We start from the raw sequence: 19,612 nt of genomic DNA, 5'->3' as shown, positions 1-19,612 counted from the left end.
GCGCGTGAATGCTGTCGCTTCAGTCATGTCCAACTCTTTGCAACCCTGTGGACTGTAGCCCACCAGGCTCCTCTGTCTATGGGATTCTCCAGGCAAGAATATTGGAATGGGTTGCCATGCCCTCCTCCAAGGCATCTTCCCAGCCCAGGGATCGAACCCACATCTCTTATGTCTCCTGCATCGGCAGTCGGGTTCTTTACCATTAGTGCTATCTGGGAAGCCTGGTGTTGTCCCAGGAACAATGAATCCGAGGCTCAGAGGCCTAAGGAACTCGCCAGTAAGAGGTGCCCGGGGGGGCCCCCTGCCCCTTCCCTGTCCTGCCCCCTGCATGGAAATGGGGTGGTGAGAGGAGGTTCTATTTCTACATCCTCTGGGCCATGTTACTGAGTTAAATACCATGTGCTTTGAAAGTCCATGGAGCCCCTCTCTGCTGAGAAAGAAGGGGGGTGGGTGGGAAACCACCATCAAATTCCCTTCTCGTCATAAAAATGGATGCAATTTATTTTTTCTGGCATTCCAATTACATAGACGTTTGTCGCCAGCTGTTTGTTCTAACGTGGAGCATTCTCTCAGCTGCTGTTTCCCCTCTCACATTTGACACCGTGAGTCTACAGGGCTGGCAGGCACTGGGCTGGAGGGCTCGTTTGGGCAGGGAGCCTCCCAGGTTAGGCTGGAGCTGGCTGCCCTGGAACGCAGGACGTGGCCGTCTGATGTTCCCTGGGTGGTCCCGAGGTAGGGGAGAGGCTGGGGCGCTGCTTTCCCCTCTCCTTTCACACTCCCTTCACTTCCTCCCCTCCTCTCCCCTCACTCACAGACCCCCATCCTCCTCCCCACTACACTGTGTGCGAATGAAAACTCAGGGTCTCTGACGGTGAGAAAGAAGCAAAGTTTCCCACTCAGAAAATCACAGAGACCGCGGAAAGTCCCCTCTGATGCTTAAGCCACTACCTCTCAGAGAAGCCCCTGGAGCACCGCTTTGATCCAGGGTACACCCTGGAAACCCCTTGAAAGACTTGGTGGTCCCCCGTCCAGGATGCTATAGGTGGGGGTTCAGTTGAGAGAACCCTACAGTTCTTTTAAGTTTCTGTGCTGCTGTCATTAACCTTAAGGCACATACAACAGGGAGATCCTTGGCAAGACCACGAAGTAGGCGAAGAGTAGGCTTTGGCTCTGCAGACCTGGGTTCGAGTCCTGGTGCTGGTACTTTCTGCCTGTGTGACCTTGGGTGTGTTACCTAACTTCTCTGAGCCCCCATTCTCACATGTGTAAAGAGAGAGCTTCCATACCTTCCTTGCCGCCTTGCTGGAAGGCTTCAACAACATCCCATAGGAGAAAGGGCTGGCCTTTTCTCAGTGCCAGGAAGGAAATCTCATGAATTTACAGCTCCAAGGTAACAGCTTCATATGGAACCCCAGGAAGGATCATCTCAGGAACAGGCAGTGCCGAGAATGGATGAATGACCAGCCCAAGGTAGCCGAGGGCAAATTGTTTTAAATGGGGGATTCCTGTTTGTCCAGCGCTCAGGGCAGAGCTCTGGCCCTGCGTCCTTAAAAGGGGTGAGCATCTCACCAGCCCAGAAACTCATGGGCTTTCAAAGTTCATGGGTTCATACCAAAGAACAAGCAATAATGGAGAAGGCAATGGCACCCCACTCCAGTACTCTTGCCTGGAAAATCCCATGGACGGAGGAGCCTGGTAGGCTGCAGTCCATGGGGTCGCTAAGAGTTGGACACGACTGAGCGACTTCACTTTCACTTTTCACTTTCATGCATTGGAGGAGGAAATGGCAACCCACTCCAGTGTTCTTGCCTGGAGAATCCCATGGACAGAGGAGCCTGGTGGGCTGCCGTCTATGGGGTCTCACAGAGTCGGACACGACTGAAGCAACTTAGCAGCAGCAATGCTATTAAACAGACTCACCCTGGTGGCTCAGCAGTAAAAGTATCCGCCTGCCAAGCAGGAGATGTAGGTTCGATCCCTGAGTCGGGAAGATCCCCTGGAGAAGGAAATGGCAACCCACTCCAGTATTCTTGTCTGGGAATTCCCATGGACAGAGGAGCCTGGTGGGCTACAGAATATGGGGGTCACAAAAGAGTTGGACATGACTGAGTGACTGAACACCACCACCAATACCAAAGACCACACTGACTGCGTGGAGAGTTCCCATTGGGTGCCAAGCACCTCCCATACTTTATCTCTACCCCTTTTGCTAACCTTGCACTTTGGCACCACTTCCCCCATTGCACGGAGGGGAAACTGAGACCCCGAGAAGTGCGGTAACTTGCCCAAGGTCTTGCGCTAGAAGCAGTGGAGCCGCTTTGTTTCTTTGATTCCAATCTCCTAGGGTTTCATTCAGCTCCTGCGGACAGCAGGGCCCTAAAGTCCACGTACTGCCCAGCAGGGTGGCCCATGCCCCGGGAGACCCCCAGCAAATGGGGGTACAGGACCTTGTGGTGTGGGTGAGGGGAGCAACAGCTCTTATGTAAGCAGCCCGGCTGCAACTGCAGCGCGTGTAAACTCCATTTAGCCTCAGGGAGCCAATAGCCCTCCGCCGCTGGGGGTGAAGGGGGGTGGGTTGGTCTGGGGGTGGGGGTGTCAGCAGCCCCGATCCACCCCCACCCTCCCCGCGCCCCCCAGCGCCGCCGCCGCCAGCGAGGCCTGACACCGGGTTAAGTCGCCCGGCGGCCTCTGGCTGCAGCTGGGAGCGCGCCTGGTTCCCATTCGGGCGCTGTGGTTTTGATTAGCTGTTCCGCGAGGCAGGCCTGGTGGCGAAGCCCTGGGAGCTCCGCTGGAACACAGGGTCCCCCGCCCGGCCGCCGCGGCCCCCCCTCCTGGCAGCCCCAGACTCCAGATGTTCCGAGCGCTCGCTGGGAAGGCCTGCTGGCGCCACGGAGGGCAGAGGGCAGGGAAAGCACGCGAGCTGGAAGCCCAAGCACTCAGTCACCGCAGGGCTTGGCAGCCCGCCCAGCCCTCTGCTGGCACATTCCCCAGCTCTCCCCTGGCCATCTGTTCCCAAAAAACCCTTTCAGAGCCTCATCATCACTCACGATACAACAGCGCGAGCAGCTGGTTTGGAGGCAGCAGGGAAAACCGTGCAAAAGGTCCTTTGTGAGAGAGGAAACTCGCTTATGAATAACAGGGCTGGACGCCGTAAAAGTTGGCGGCTGGAATCCCTGTTTCTCAGGCGCCTCTGTTTTCTCCCGACTCTTTATCTCTGCTTTTTATTTCGTTTCCCCTTGTTTGCTTTTAATGTTGTTTCTTCCTCTTCTTGCACCAGTTGTGACTTTTCTTGCTCCTCGGAGGTGCCTGAAGGCCACCTCATTAAGTCTCCTGGACGATGCCCGACTGTTTTTTTTTTTTTTTCCCCTGTTCTCTAAGCTGTTAAAATTAGGGATGGTTAGAAGTGACTGTTTTTGTAAAACCTTGGCTGGAGGAGACAGGGCAGGAAGAAGGTGCCCTGGAGGGCATGGTGCAGGAGAAAATCGTAAACTGGAGGAAGGGTGGAGGGCAGAGAGGGTGCAGAGACCCCCACCAGCTCATCAGAAGGAGACGCTTAGGGAGAAGCGTGGCATTAATGAAACGCCCAGTGCTGGGCTCCTTGGCTGATTGCAGTATGACATGAAGCCTTTTTTAAGAACTGCTGCCGCTGCCAGAAACTTCTGGGAGATGTCTGCCTGGAATTTGGGCACCTCCTGGGAGGGTCATCGGGGGCCCTTGGGGTGCTGGGGGAGTACTGGCCACTGGGAGGCCAGCACTGAGGAGGAGAGGAGAGGGCAAGGCCTGTCTGCCTCCCTCAGACCCCTCTGGACCCTTGAGGAGTAGCTGAGAGTCAGGCCCAGGGTTCCAGGTGGAGGTGGGGACAGGGACCCCTCCCCAGGTGTCAGATGCTGGTGATGGCATGGGGGTGTCACAGGTCAGGGGCAGGGAACTGGGGGCTTCCTCTTTCCTCTCTCAAGTCCTACCAACCTTTATTCCTTGCCTGCCCCCCACCCTATTCCGCGAGACCCAGAAACCCAGCCACCCCTCACCCCAGCAGTGGAAAAAACCTGTCTTCCATACTGCTATGGGTTGTCGGCTCTTCCTACAACAGCTGAGGCTCTGGCTCTGGAGGGCATTTCATCTGCACTTGGGCTAAGACAGTAAAAGAACCCGCCTGCCAATGCAGGAGACACAGGTTCAATCCCTGGCTCAGGAAGATCTGGAGAAGGGAATGGTTCCTCACTCCAGTATTCTTGGTGGAGAATCCCATGGACAGCAGAGCCTGGCAGGCTACAGTCTATGGGGTAGCAAAGAGTCGGACCCGACCGAGTGACCACACCTTCACTTTTCTCTCATCTGCACTTTCCTCAGGTCGGTACTTCACACCTTTCTCCTCTCTGCCCATTTTCACTTGGAGAGATGGCAGCTCTGCAAGACAAAATATTGAGATTTATCACAATGTCAGGGCAGTTGATCTCCTGATCCAAAGGGCTAGGTGTGGGCTGATTTCCCCCATCTCTGCTGAGGCCTGAGGTGTGTGGTCTGGACGCTGAGGCTGGTCTCAGCTTTGCCCTGGGGGCTGTGCAACTGGTGGCTTAGCTCCATTGTCTTATCCGGGAGATGCCAGCCTGCCTCCCTATCTTTCCAGGGATCAGTGGCACAAAGTATGTGAAATTATTTTGTGAACTCTGCCTTTCCTCCTGTGTCTCCTGGTCTTTGTGGGGCCGAAGTTGAGGAGGGACGAGGGAAAGACTGGTGGCCATTGGCCCCAGGCCTCTGGTGATGATGTGGGGTCTGTCCAGTGACCAGAGCCTGCTTTCTAGCCCAGGGGCTTCGAGAGGACCAGGGACAGGCAGGGGGCAGGGGGGCAAGACTGCCCTCCCACTGGAGTGACCAGGCCTGTCCTGCCCACTGCCCAGCCTTGAGCCCCTGCCCCTGATATGATGGACAGCCAGGCACAGGGAGTGCCAGCAGGCCCTGGTTCCCCACCTGTCCTCAATCTGGTCATTCTTTTTCTTCCTGCCCCCACAGACCGGAGGCAGACCTGTTCTAGGGGAAAGTATAGATCGCTGCCTTCCTTGACCTTCTGGTGTAAATGTTTCTAGAGGGTGAAGTAGGGAGCCTCTCACACCTTCAAGGTGTTCATTCTCTGCCCAGACTTCACGGCTACCTGGGGCCCCACTGCCCAGCTCCTCCCTGGCTCGATTCATTCCCACCTGAGCCCCTCCCTGCAGCTCTGCTGAGAGCCAGGTGTGTTCCGATTGGGAGAGAGCCTCCCTGTTCCACTTGGGACCCTTCGGGGGCTTCCCACAGGCACCTGCCCCTCCCCCCAAGTGACCTGGCTCCAGCCGGTCACTCTGGGTATCCCAATTTACACTCTAGCCACATGGAACTCCTCACCCAGAGGGGCTATTTTTGGCCTCTGTGCTCATACTGTCCCTTCTGCCTGGAATGCCCTTCTCTGCTGTCTGTCTGGCTACCTCCTGCTCGTGCTGGAAGGCTCAGCTCCTCCTGGAAGCCCTCTCTGACCCCCACCGCAGCCTCCTCAGGGCCCCAAAGCAGCACGGCCACTTCCATGCCCTTACATAGGGGTGAGTAGAGTCTAATTCAGGCAAGCATCCTGTGATACACTATGAAGTTATGATAGAACATATTATATTATGTGATCCTCTATTATGTAATATTTTAGAGCTCAGTTTTTGTCATTATATTGTATTTTACATAATTTGTTACCTGATAAATTATGTGATATTAAAGCTCTATACTGTGGATTGACATATAGACACTACCATGTGTAAAGTAGACAGCTAATGGGAAGCTGCTATATAACAGGGAGCTCAGCTCGGTACTCCGTGATGACCTAGAGGGGTGGGATAGGGGTGGTGTGGAAGGGAAGTTCAAGAGGGAGAGGATATATGTATACATATAGCTGGCTCACTTCATTGTATAGCAGAAACTGACACAACATTGTAAAGCGATTTTACCCCAATTAAAAAACAAACAAAAACTCTGTACTACATTACATTACACAGTGTATGTTTAATGTACCTCTCTAGCTAGACTGTGAGCCCTTTCATCTTTGTGTCCCAGCTCCTGGCACATATGTGTGTGTGTGTTAGTCGCTCAGTCATGTCTGATTTTTTGCAACCCCATGGACTGTAGCCTGCTAAGCTCCTCTGTCCATGGAATTCTCCATGCAAGAATATGGGGTGGGTTGCCATTCCCTTCTCCAGGAGATCTTCCCAACCCAGGAATCAAACCCAGATTTCCCATATTAAAGGCAGGTTCTTTAACATCTGAGCCACCAGGGAAGCCCCATAGGAAGCCACTAAATAATGCACAGCATTCCTTCCATGAAAATCCACACATCTGGGCCTGAATGTTCCTGGGCTGAAGGCTAAGACTCTAGGAAGAATGAACTAGGGGTTTCAAGACACAGACACAGAAGTGCCCCTGGGCTCCTCCCAGGCTCCTGTTTGGAGAATTCTGGCTCTTGTTGGCTTGAATCAGTAAGAAAAGCTTTGTATTTTAGATCACAAAAACTCCTCAAGCAGCAGTTTAAACTAACAGGGCTCCTGTTTCTCACACTTAGGAAAGGTGAAGGGATGTAACTATTCCCTGGATCCCAGGATCCGGTGATGTTAAGACTTCAGGCTTCATTTTTGGTCTGTACCTCATGGCTACACAATGGCTGCCACAGCACTGAGTACTTCATCCACACACTACATCCAAGGCAGGGCAGGACCTTGCCAGTAAGAGCTTTTGCCTCCTCACCAGTTCAGTCAATCCTTCCCGGACATCCCTTACCCAGGCTGAAAGAGGGAGTGCTCTCCCTGAAACAGAGGAGGACATCAGGTCCTCTCAGTTGGGAGGGCAGCCAGGTCAACAGCCACATGGCTAATTTCTCAAAAGTTGATCCTGGAGTTCTGACAGAGTGATTTTCTTCCCTGTGAGGCTAAACAGTGTCATAACCTTAACCACAGTACCAGAACCTCATCTCTATGAATTTACCATTCCTCACTGCAGCTCCCCAAATTGAGGGCCGGTAGCCCAGGTGGTGCTAGTGGTAAAGAACCTGCCTGCCAATGCAGGAGATGCAGGTTCAATCCCTGGACCGGGAAGATCCCCTGGAGAAGGAAATGGCAACCCATTCCAGTATTCTTGTCTGGAGAATACTGTGGACAGAGGAGCCTGGCTGGCTACACTGCATGGGGTCGCAAAGAGCTGGGCATGACTGAAGCGACTGAGCATTGAAGCAGCCCCATTTCCACTGCGCAGCACTGAGGCCCAGAGAGCCCAGGTGGCTGGGCCAGGCCACTGGTGGCCTCATCAGTCTGCAAGTGCTTTTCATTGTGCAGAGCCTCTCACACTCCTTTTCCTCTTTAGTCCTGCGGTGACCTCCTGAAACCCACATTTCTAATGGAGCTAGATGAGGAGGCTGGGACTTAGGGGGGTGAAGTCACCAAGGGCTATCCAGCTGGGTGGCTGGGCAAGACTTAGGAAGGCTCATCCACTTCTGTGAAACAGACACTCCTGAGTCTAGACCATCAGTGGCCCCTATTCTCCCAAGGTGAGAGGTCTGGCAGTGCAGGGCCCCATGCTGGGGGACTGGGGTCTGAGTCTCAGCCCAGCCACTTGGGAGCTCTGTCGCCTCGGGCTCTCCAAGCTTCGCTTTCTTTGTAAGACATGGCTAGAGATGTCCACGGGTGAGGAGGGTTCAAGGTAATGATGGCCATGAGAGGGCCTCTCAGCTGGATGAGCTTGTTAGTCACTGGTGTTCCTAGAGGTCACTGCTGTCCATTACACAGGTGGGCAGAGGGAGCCCACATGTCCCCTCCCCATCCGGTGACTTACCCTGGGTTGCTAGGCAGTGGACACCAGGTCTGCCCCTCTGCTGTGTGTGCACACATGCACAGGTTTGCTGGGCATAAGTAGTCACTATCTGCCAGAATCAGATGGAGGGCCTCACACGTGGTAGGCTGAGTTCCGGCATTGGGGAGATGCCTGGAACTTATAGGTTTCAAATCTCCCCCTTTTCCTGAGGGATCAGGAGCCTTAGAGGGGGTTCCATTGTAGCAGGCAGGGTAGAGCCAGGCAGCTGGGCGCACAGGGGCAGCCCAGTGACCCCACCCACAGCCCAGGGAGCACTGACAAGGTGTTACTGAGAACTACTCTGCTTCCGCCCTCAGGACAGCGAGGCATTCCTGACATCCTTCCCCACCAGCACCACACCACACCACACACACAGAGGCTGTGGGTGGCAGCCAGTGCACTTATTTGCAAAGGTTTAGCCCTGTGCACCCAGGGGCAGAACCCTCCTCCTCTGCACACATTGGGTTGACCAAAAAGTTCAGCAGTTTTCCTGTAAGATCGTGGAGAAAAACCTGAGCAAACTTTTTGGCCAACCCACTACATGCAGTAGTTCTTTTATTTTTCTTCAAACTTTAACCTTTTTATTTTGTATTGGGGTATAGCCCATTAACAGCATTGTGAGAGTTTGCGGTGAACAGAGAAGGGACTCAGCTATACACATACATTTGTGGTATCCATTTGTGGTTCATCATTTATTGTATCTGTATATGGGGACAAAAAGATGAAGCAAGCTTGAAGGACCCTTTACATTCATTTAAAAATAAATGGTTTTTAAAATTTTATTTATTTTAATTGGAAGATAATTACTTTACGATATTGTGATGGTTTTTGCCATACATCAACTTGAATTGACTGCAGATATGCATGTGTCCCCCCGGTCCTGAACACCCCTCCCGCCTCCCTCCCCACCCCAGCCCTCTAGGTTGTCCCAGAGCACTGGCTTTGGGTGCCCTGCTTCATACATCAAACTCACACTGGTCATCTATTTTGCATATGGTACTTATATGTTTCAATGCTATTCTTTCAAATCATCCCTCTTTCTCCTTCAAGAACAAATGAATTCCTACTATGTGCTAGGAATTGTCCTAGGTACTGGGTTACTTTGGGGAACAAAACTGACAAAGACCCCACCCTTTGGAGCTCGGGGTAAGTGACACAGAGGCCAGACAGGAAAGTTCACAGGGGAGCCCTGCTTCTGAGCCCACTGTGCTGAGTCTGCGCACAGCTCTTATAAGCATGACTCCCTGGTGTCCCAGGTCAGAGCAGCTGGGCAGAAACGGCTGGGAGGCCAGCTCTGGAGCAGGTGCAGTGAGAGCCCCCAGAACCACAGCCAGTGGTCTGATGGCGTGGGAAGAAACAGAAGAACAAAAAGAGCAACACCAGAGGCTCAGAAGAGCCAGGAGGCATGGAGCCATTCGGTGTAAGGGTAAAGAGCCCAGAATCCTCCGGGACCTGGAGGGTCTTCTGTAGGCTGATGTTCCCCGAGCTTGACCTTGAGTTGTCAAGAGGAAGCCAAAGTACATCCAGTAGTATCGGACGGAGAATGCAGGGAAGTGCATCAATTATCAAAAACTGGGACCTGTCCAAGCCATTCGGGCACAGAAAACACGCGCTTCCTTTCTCTAGGGAAACTCACTTCAGCTCGGGGGCTGCTTCTCTTGGATGGGTGAGGGGGGTGGTCCTTGTCTGTTTTGCTCACTGCGGGACACTCACGTGCTCTGAATGGAGCCTGGCATGGTCTGAACACTCAATAAGTGTTCCCCAAATGAATAGAAGTGTGGAAGTCCAAGCAAGTGAGCTGTTTCCAGCAGTCCTCCACGATATCCCATGGGCATCTCCTTGGTGCCCCCAGTGGAGCCCTGGTCACCTGATGGGGAGACACAGTTCCTGTTGTGGTCAACTGGCGTGCAAATGGGGGAGACACATGCATACACACATGTGCGCACTGACACGTGGCTGCCTGGCGCTAAGGGCTTGGCTTCCCAGCCATTGTGTTCTTTTTTTAAAAGTAATTAATTTTTGGCTGTGCTGGGTGAGTCTTCATTGCTGCACACTGGCTTTCTCTAGCTGCAGCAAGTGGGGCTACTCTTTGCCGTGGTCCACGGGCTTCTCACTGCAGTGGCTTCTCTTGTTTCGGAGCACAGGCTCTAGGCACACGGGTTTCAGTAATTGTGCCGCATGGGCTTAGTTGCCCCAAGGCACATGAGATCTTCCTGGACCAGGGATTGAACCTGTGTGCCCTGCACTGGGAGGCAGATTCTTAACTGCTGGATCACCAAGGAAGTCCAGCCATTGTGTTCTTTAATCCTCTCTTCAACGTCAGACTGTAGACTACTATTATTACCCTTTTATAGGTGGAGAAACAGAGGCACAGAGAGGTTAAGTAACTGCTCAGATTCACACAGCTGGTAGAATGGGGAAGTAAGGCTTCACACAGGGTCCGTCTGATGCTATAGCCGGAACATTTAACCGCCGTGCTGCCTTGCCTCTCAATGGGGGTGGGTGTGCGTTCGGGAGTGTCGCTGTGTGCATTTAAGTGTGTGTGTGTACATGTGTGGGTGAAACATTCATTTTTCTTCCTGGAACCTCTGTGGTGTCACTGATAGTCAAGGTGGTGGTGAGTAAAGGGCCCTGATCAGAGCTGCCCCAACACTCCCTGGATCCCATGGTAGCTTCAGAGTCTAGATATAAGGGGCTTAGGGACAATGGGAAGGGCCAGAGGATGGGTTTGGACACTGTTTTTACAGAAATCATTTGGTTATTTGGGTTGTCCGGGGCCTCATGGCTTCTCCCAGCCACCCCGTTATTGCCTTCACTCATCCTGAAACAGCTAGACTCTTACCGAGGGTCTCCTGAAGACATGCTGTGGGCTTTGCAAAGGCTTGCAGGCTGTGGGCTTTGCAAAGGTTTGCAGGCTGGCACTTTGGCATGCATTGGCTTGTCTGGCTGGTGCCCTATCACTCCTGCTGTCAATTTGCTATAAGGATTGGGGAGGGGAGACCGGAGATGTGCAGAAGGGTGGTGGGGAGCGATCTTAAGCCCTGGGGATCCCTGACACTGTGGCTGGGGATGTGTGTGTGTGTGTGTGTGTGTGTATGTGTGTGTGTGTGTGTGTGTGTGTGAGTGTAGTGTTGATGGTGGATTGTGTGGGAGTCATGAGTCAGGGCCCATGGGAAGCTTCCAGGGAGCAGGACCTTCCTCACCTGGCTGGGCCACCTGTCTGCCCAGCTGTCTGCTCCCCTCCAGCCTGTCTGTGGGGCAAGGTCAGGGGCTCCTTGTGTTCTGGGGTCTGGAAGAGCAGTGTGCAGCCAAGTGGAGTTGGCTGGACACTCTCCCAGGATGGGAAGCAGATGGGAGGCTGCAGCAGCTGGGGCTCAGGCCTCACCCAGGCCAGCTTGACCCTCGCCCTGTACTGTGGGGTGGGGTGGGATGGGGGCCAAGAAAGACAGACAGGATGAGGGACTTGGAGAGAGAGACAGAGGGGCGGTCAAGAGAGAGTTGGCACAGAGACACACAGGCCGAGTATGGAGACAGAGGCAGAGCCTGGTCACCAGAGAGAGTGGTCTGCAGCACAAGAAGGGATTGGCATGGTGGGGCCTGGTCTCCCTGCCGGTTCCCTGAAGGACCATGGGCTCCCTCCTAGCACTGGCCTGACTCTGGGAGTGCCAGGCCTCCCACGGTCAGCCACCGTCACTTAGGCCCCAGTAGATGAAGGCTGAGATTTCCTTAGAACCAGGGAGGTAGCAGCTGGGTGGATGGCTTGGGGACTTTCTAGTCCTTTTTGCTGGTGAAGAAGCTGAACCTTGTAGGGGCTTAGGGCTCTGCTTTGCTCTGCTGCATCCTAGCGTGTGACCTAGGGCCTCCATTTTCCTATCTGCAAAATGGGAACAACAACAGCCACCTCCCAAGGGCCGTACAACAGCAAAGGAGTGTAGTGGGCTCCAGACGAGGCCTCTGTCAATGGATTCACTGACTTCTGTCCCCAGCTCTGAGGGGACAGGGAGCCGAGGACGACCTGGCCCCCTCTTTCAGGAGCTCATGGTGGCACTGTGTGGGGTGAGTGGGCAGGTGATGGCAGTTGCGCCAACCATAAGTTGAGCACAGAGGAGAGAGAAGAAGTCGGCATGAAGCTCTTGGAGGCTTCAAAGGGAAACACATGTCCCCAGCCTGCAGTGAGGTGGATCTGGAGCCCGCATTGTCTGAACTGGGGACACAGCGACCAGCAGAACCCCACCTTCCTGGAGTCTCTGTTTCTGTGGGCAGGAATAACTGGAAGCTAGGCTGTAACCAGAACAGGGGACCGGGGGACTGCATGGGGATGTCTCAGAGCTGGTCCTGGTACCTGCGTCCCAGTTCCACCTCTAGCATCTTAGCCCAGGAGGGATCCTCTGTACTTAGCACAGTAACCCTTGTTGTTTCTTACCACTAGGAAAGTTCTTCCGTATGTGCTTGACTGACCCTGAGGTCTGAACACATCCATTAGCCTCAATCCGAAGAGGCTTATTTATTTTTTTAAATATGTATCTATTTATTTGGCTGTGCTGGGTCTTAGTTGAGGCACCAGGATCTTTTATCTTCATCGCAGCAGGCAGGACCTTTAGTTGTGACATGTGAACTTTCAGTTGCGACATATGGAATCCAATTCCCTGACCGGGGATTGAACCCAGGGCCTCTGCATGGGAGCACTGTGTCTTAGCCACTGGACCACCAGGAAAAGTCCCAGCAGCAAGGAGTTTGGACTTCTGGACCGAGCCATGCTCCGGACCTGGCCTCCTTGTATCACAGGCAGTCACAGCATCCTACAGCCCAGGGCCCCTGACAATTGAATTCACTCCTCTGGTGAGCAGCTTGGTGGGACAGGGGAAAGGTGCTTAGACAGCATTTACCAGCAACAGTGGTTTCAAGTGGGCTTCCCTGATAGCTCAGTTGGTAAAGAATCCACCTGCAACGCCGGAGACCTAGGTTTGATCCCTGGATGGGGAAGATTCCCCTGGAGAAGGACATGGCAACCCATTCCAGTATTCTTGCCTGGAAAATCCCACAGACAGAGAAGCCTGGCAGGCTACAGTTTACGGGGTCTCCAAGAGTCGAACATGACTTAGCGACTAAACCACAGGTGGTTTCAGCTTTGCCCTGGGGTTAGATTATAAGCTGCCCCAGGGCAGGGCCTCTAACTCCAGTGCCTGTCACAGAACTGACACTCAGAAGGAACTCAATAAATCTTTGTTGAGTAAGTGGATTTCCTCCCCCAGTTCACGGTCCCTAGGTGGAGTCCTCCGGCTCACAAGGGGCTCTGGCCATCACTTTGCAGCTCTAAGACCTTGAGAGTCCTCCCAGCCAGGACACAGTGTGATCCTTGATTCACACCATGTTCCCGCCCTCAGCAAACAGCAGCCAGCTCCAACTGCTCATAAATTTCCTGCCTGTCACCCGTGGCGCCCAGGCCAGGCGAGGCAGGAGGCGCTAGGGGTGGGCTGAGCCATACCTGCTTCCAGTTCCCTGGGAAATTTGGAGGCCAGAAGCCCAGGCCTCTGCATGTGCCCAGAATAACCTCAGCAGAGCCAGGCCCCTTGGAGATGTGGAAGCAGGTCTGCCAAATGCAAAGATGAATGGGCTGGAATGTTCGAGAAAACACAAACACCCGCTTGCGGTACAGCTTGTGCAAGCTGATTTCACTCCCAAGAAATCTGATACAGGTCTGCCTAAGCACAGGAAAAGTGTGTGGATGTGTGGACCTAGAGAGTATCATACTGAGTGAAGTAAGTTAGACAGGGAAAGACAAATATCATATAATATCACTTATAGGTGGAATCCAAAAGTGATACAAGCGAAGTTATTTACAAAACAGAAACAGACTCACAGACATAGAAAGCAAGCTTATGGCCACTAACAGGGAAAACAATGGGAAGGGATAAATTGGGAGTTTGGAATTAACATATACACACTGCTGTATGCAATAAATAGTAAGGACATATAGCACAGAGAACTATATTCAATATCTTGTAATAGTCTACAATGGAAAAGAATCTGAAAAAGAATATATATGTGTATATATATATATATATATGAATCACTTTGCTGTATACCTGAAATTAATACAACATTGTAAATCAACTGTGGTGGTGGTGGTTTAGTCACTAAGTCGTGACCAACTCTTTGCAACCCCACGGACTGTAGCCTGCCAGGCACCTCTGTCCATAGGATTTCCCAGGCGGGAATACTGGAGTGGGTTGCGATTTCCTCCTCCAGGGGATTTCCTGATCCATGAATCGAACTTGTGTCTCCTGCTTGGCAGGCGGATTCTTTACCACTGAGCCACCTTAAGACTTCCCTGATTGTCCCGTGGTTCAGAATCCACCTTGCGATGCAGGGGATATAGATTCTATTCCTGGTCTGGGAAGATTCCACCTGCCTCAGGGTGGCTAAACCTGGGTGTCACAACCCTAAAGCTTGTGCCCCACAACAAGAGAAGCGACCATAAAGGGAAGCCCATGCAGCACAACCAGAGAGTAGCCCATGCCGCAACGAAGATCCAGGGTAGACAAAAATAAAAGAAATAAATAAAATTTAAATGGAAATAGTAAGAAAAAAAAAAAACTAGGAAAAGAAAAGGAAAAGCGTGTGAAAGAGCAATCGCCTATAGCTAGCATGGTTTCTCTGGGTGGAGAGGGGGAGGTGACTTCAATGGTTTTCTTCTGTTTAGTTGCCTGTGTTTTTTAAGTTTTCTACAATTAACCTGTACTATCTATGCATGTACGGAAGTTTTAATGGTTTTATTGAGATTATACTTTACCCATTTAAAGCTTACAATCCAATAGATTCTAGGATTTTCACTAAAATGTGGCCATCAACACAACCAATTCAGAGCATTTTCTTTCTTGCCCCCTTTTTTCTTTTAATATTTGGTTGCACTGGCTCTTCGTTGCAGCCCGCTGGATATTTATTACTGTGTGCTTTGCAGCATGTGGGATCTTTTTTCTTTTTAGTGCGGCCTCAGCATCTTTTCCCATGGACGGAGGAGCCTGGTGGGTTACAGTCCACGGGGTCTCAAAGAGTTGCCCATACAGTGATTTCCAAGATGGGGCCAAGGTCTGTGATGTTTCCAAGACTCATGGGATATGCCTCACCTGGCTCATTCTCTGCAGAACAACCCTTTGGGGAGTGCTTATCCACGTGCATGGACTTGTACTTGCCATACAGGTGAAGGAATTAAATCATAGACAGGGAGCGTCAGCTTCCCAAGGTCACACAGCTGGTTATTTGCAGAAAAGGTCTTGGCACCTAAGACTTCCCATTGTTTCTCCCGCCACGCCCCAGTTGACATAAGGCTTCCTTGGATGGATGATGTTATGTGTGGGATTCCTGGTCCAAGGTGGGTGGTGGAAGGCAGGTCCAGTATAGACGCGAGGGAAAGGGTGGGGTTGAGAACTGAAGGTCAGGCCTTGGGCTGGTGGTAGCCATGGCTTCCGTGGAGTCTGAGAGCCCTACCGATGGCTTGGGGCAGAGCCCGGCTGGGCAGCCGCGCCTTGACAGAGCAGCCAGTGGGCCGGCTCCAGCTGCCCCAGCCTCGCGCGCCTTTTCTGACCGCAGGCGGACTGAGCAAGGGAGGAACTCAGGGCCAGTCCTCGGCCGGCCCGCCCAGGCAGCCAGCGCCGGGATGACGCGGCTGTAAATCACCACGTGGACCACAGACCCAGTGCCATCCCCACGGGTTTCCTTTCCGCTTCTTAATCCTCCTCTTCAGACTCAGTAACAAAAAGCAGATTCCTGCTGGGGCCAGCACACACCATGGGCTCGGAGAATGTGAGCCCGAACTCACCACATCAAGATGCTCCCTCCTCTCACTTTTCCTTTTACCCCTGTCTTAGCCTCTATTAGCCGGAGGACACTCCCTCCTCCTGGCGGAGGTCCCTCGCCCTCCCTGGACCCCGCTTCCAGCCTTGCCCCAGCCTCTACCTTGGCCGCCTGCCCATCGGCCGCCCAGGCCTGAGGCTCACTGGGGCCTGTGGTTAGCAGCCCCTCCAGCCTCGTGGTTTGGCTCCAGCCTGGCTCCCCAAGCCTCCCTTTCAGCAGGAGTTGCCTTCGTGTGTTAGGATAAACAGCACTGATCAGGGTTCAAATGCTGGTGCCGCCAACTCGTAGGTAGCACTTACCTCTGAGATGGGGGATGTGAGAAGGTTCCCTGGCACGTCGGAGGTGCCTGACAGCTGTTCTGTTCCAAAAATAAGTGCTTAGCTGTTTGTTCAGGGTTGTTGCAAGAAGCAAGAGAGAGGTATTTGGCAATGCTTTGCTAGGGGTTTGCGTGCCCAGTTAAGGGATGGTTGTTCTCCTGAGTGTTCTTAGGTGGACTTGGAGCCCCTGAAGAGCCTCCCCATCAGCTCTGATCTCCCTCCAAAGCTAAAGCCCTGGCAGCCCCTATGACCTCTCCCCATCTCCTATCCCTTCCTATAGCAAATCCTACCCTTTGGTCAGTTTTCTCATGAGCAACAGCAAGTTCAGTGGCCAGAGAGAAGTTTCTGAAGGTCAGGATTGCAAGGGACTGAAAGATGGTCTAAGCTAAGGGTTTTCCAATTTGCCCCAAAGCACCCGAGTTCTCAGAGTCTTCACCAGGCTCCACGTTGGAAGCAATACTGTAGACTCTGGGTCCCCTTCTCTCTGTGTCCCGCACCCTCTCCTGATTCAAATAGACCAGAACCATGCTCATCTGTTTTCTACATTAGAATTTCAAGGTCAGAATTCACTTATTTCCACTAGATGAAGACACTGTCATTTTATAGATAAGAACACTGAGGCCTAGCTGGTGGGGGGATGGGCTGCACCTAGAGTCGGCCTCCTGGCTGCTGGTGTAGTATCTTGTCTGAAGGATGTGGGGAGAAGGAGGTGAGGATGCCATTCCTGTGGGCAGGGGCAGGGCTGACTCTAACATTCCTTGGAGGTGTGACCTGGGGATTGTAGGTCACACCTGGGTATCAGGTCCCTGAGCTCCTTCTACCTGCTACACCCCCTCCCATCCCCCAAACCTACTAAATCAGCATGTGTGCTGAGTCAATTCAATCTTGTCTTACGCTCTGTGACCCCATGGACTGTAGCCCACCAAGCTCCTCTGTCCATGGCATTCTCTAGGCAAGAATACTGGAGTGGGTTGCCATGCCCTCCTCCAGGGGATCTTCCCAACCCAGGGATCAAACCTATGTCTCCTGTGTCTCCTGCATTGGCAGGTGGGTTCTTTACCACTGGCGCCACCTGGGAAGCCCAGCTCAATCAGCAGTGGTTCTAAAATGCAGTGGGGGTGGGGTGGGGAGTAAGGGGACACTGTGGGCTCTGGTGGCAGCCAGTCCTGGGTCCAAATGGTGGCTCCATCCCTTACTGAACCCTTCAAGATGCAGCCCCTGCCTGAGCCATATGGGTCCTTCCTGGAGCGGCCGTGAGGGTAAGTAAGAGCAGGTGCTGCGGGCGCTGGCACCCGGTGCAGGCTGGCCTTCTGGAGTTAGGACCAGTGTGTGTGGGGGGGGTGCTTCTGACCATTGGTTGCTTCTTTTCTTTTTTTAAAAATTTGTTTATTTGGCTGTGCCAGGTCTCGGTTGCAGCACGTGGGACCTTTAGTTGTGGCATGTGGTATCCAGTTCCCTGATCAGGGATGGAACCTGGGCCCCTTGCACTGGGAGCAAGGAGTCTCAGCCACTGGACCACCAGGACATCCCCGTTGGTTGTTTCTTTTTGTTTGTTGAGGTATAGTTGATTTAAAATACTATATTATTTTCAGTTGTATAATATAGTGAATCAAAAATTTTATAGATTATATTCCATTTAAAGTTATTATAAAATATTGGCTATATTTCCTGCACCATACAATATACCCTTTTAGCTTAGCTATTTTATTTTTTGTTTGTTTCTTAGCTTTTTTTTTTTGTATTGGAGTGTGTTTGATTTGGGGGCTTCCCTGGTGGCTCAGCTGGTGAAGAATCTGCCTGCAGTGCAAGAGACTGCCTCCTGTGTTAGTTTCAGGTGTGCAGCAAAGTGATTAATTATACATATACATATACCTATTCTTTTTCAGGTTCATTTTCCATATCGGTTATTACAGAGTACTGAGTAGAGTTCCCTGTGCTATACAGTAGGTCCTTGTTGATTATCTGTTTTATATATGGTGCATATATGTTAATCCTATCCTCCTAATTTATCCCTTTTCTCCCATTGGCTGATTCCTTCAGGAGTGACCAGCCATGGGCTCGCCTGAGGATGCTGCTGTGGGCCCTCTTTCCAAGTCAAGCTTGAGGAGAAGGTGAGCTTGCCAAGTCCAGCCTCGTCTTCCTCTCTAAGATGCCACCGGATGCTCAGACCACCTCCTCTCAGGACAAGAGCTAGCCTGCCTCCCTCTCACCCTCTCCCACACCCCCACCCCCAGCCACTCTACGGTGACTTTGCACTTTGCTCTCTGCCCGGTGGGGTGGGGAGAGCAAAGTCTTCGCCTTGCCCGGGCCTGAGGCCCACCGTCCTTCTGGCTGCAGAAATTCATTGCCAAAGATTCAACAGGGACACTGAACAAACTGGGGGTGAGAGGACCCCATGGTGAAAAGCCACACTGTGGCTCTGTGACCTTTGCTCCTCGTGTTGCCCGGGTCCCATCTCAGGCCAAAGACAAGTCAACATTTCCACTAGGAACTCATGGAAGAGATGGATGTTTGGTGACTTCAGACATGATCCGGAACTGTCTTTCTCCACTTGGCCCTGAGCTGGCTGGACCCAAGATACATCTTCTAGGGGCTGTGAGAGGGAGGCTGAGGGTGCCTGTGGGGAGTGGGATCTGAGATCCCAGCCCCTCTCTCCCTCCCACTGGCTGCCCAGGCCTCTGACCTTGATTTTCCATGTTCCCTGGGCCCAGGCTCCTTCTTGGGCCCTCAGCATCATGAGAAGTGAGTATGTAGGGGGAGCAGCACCCATACCCCACCCCCGGGACTTGCCTCGAGGTGACCTGCCCCCAGCTGGCCTGGCCAGCCACTCCTTGCCAGGGGCCCACCCTCCTGACAGGACACACGAGAGGGTGCCCTGCCTGGAGGCCAGTGGTCTGTGACGGTTGTGCAGGGGGGCAGAGGAGAGGAAGGGACCAGGGGAATGGGCCAGTAACGTGGGGAGGAAGGCATGTTCAAAGCCAAGGCCTGTTCTTTCCTTGTGCTCACAAGGCCAAAGCTGTTCACATCTGTGCTCAACCATCTGCTTCAAATTGAAGTAAAAGCCCCAATGTGTAAAGAAAACACTTGCTTGTGTTGATGGACTCTGTGGGTGACCAGGACTTTGGCCGGCCAGTCAGGGGGAGGAAAGAGATTGAGAGTGCTTCAGAAATGAACAGTGTGTGAATGAATGTGTGTGTGTGTGTGTGTGTGTGTGTGTGTGTGTGTGTGTGTGTGACGGGGTGGGGTGGGACCTTCGCCATGGCCTTGGCCTAGACTAGTGACCAGGAGGCCAGGTCAGGAACACGTGAGGAGCTTTCTCTGCTTGTACCGTATTTACTCCATACCGTGAGTTTATAAGGTGGGGACTGAATTTTTTATCCTGTTGTACAGACGAGGAACCTGAATACAGAAGGAGAAGGGCAGGTCAGTGACAAAGCCAGGTCTCACACGGTGGCCTCACTCCAAAGCCTGTGCTGTTAACACCTTTCCAGCCCTATAAGCCAGTTCCGGCTCAAGGTCTTGGCATAGCTTTGTCCCATCCGTGCGCTGCAGTGGGCCTTGAATGGGACAGAATAGCCCAGCAGGGGTGG

At 52.7% G+C, this 19,612-nt stretch overlaps 1 protein-coding gene across 2 annotated transcripts in view; it reads left to right on the top strand.

The window, feature by feature from the left end:
- The window catches only part of ATOH8 (atonal bHLH transcription factor 8), a 38,790-nt gene extending 19,685 nt beyond the window's left edge, over positions 1-19,105 (top strand). For both annotated transcript variants that reach the window (XR_009739421.1, XM_061432664.1), the window contains one exon: positions 18,063-19,105. Coding sequence is in view for 1 of the 2 variants with exons in the window: in XM_061432664.1 (XP_061288648.1) it covers positions 18,063-18,068 (6 nt within the window). In the remaining variant the exon portion in view is untranslated. The remainder of the gene's footprint in view (positions 1-18,062) is intronic.
- Positions 19,106-19,612: the final 507 nt, after the last annotated feature.

Source organism: Bos javanicus, chromosome 11 (assembly GCF_032452875.1).
Source record: "Bos javanicus breed banteng chromosome 11, ARS-OSU_banteng_1.0, whole genome shotgun sequence".
NCBI lineage: Eukaryota > Metazoa > Chordata > Mammalia > Artiodactyla > Bovidae > Bos > Bos javanicus.
Note: the sequence above shows the minus strand (reverse complement) of the source record. Positions and strands in the feature narration are given on the sequence as shown.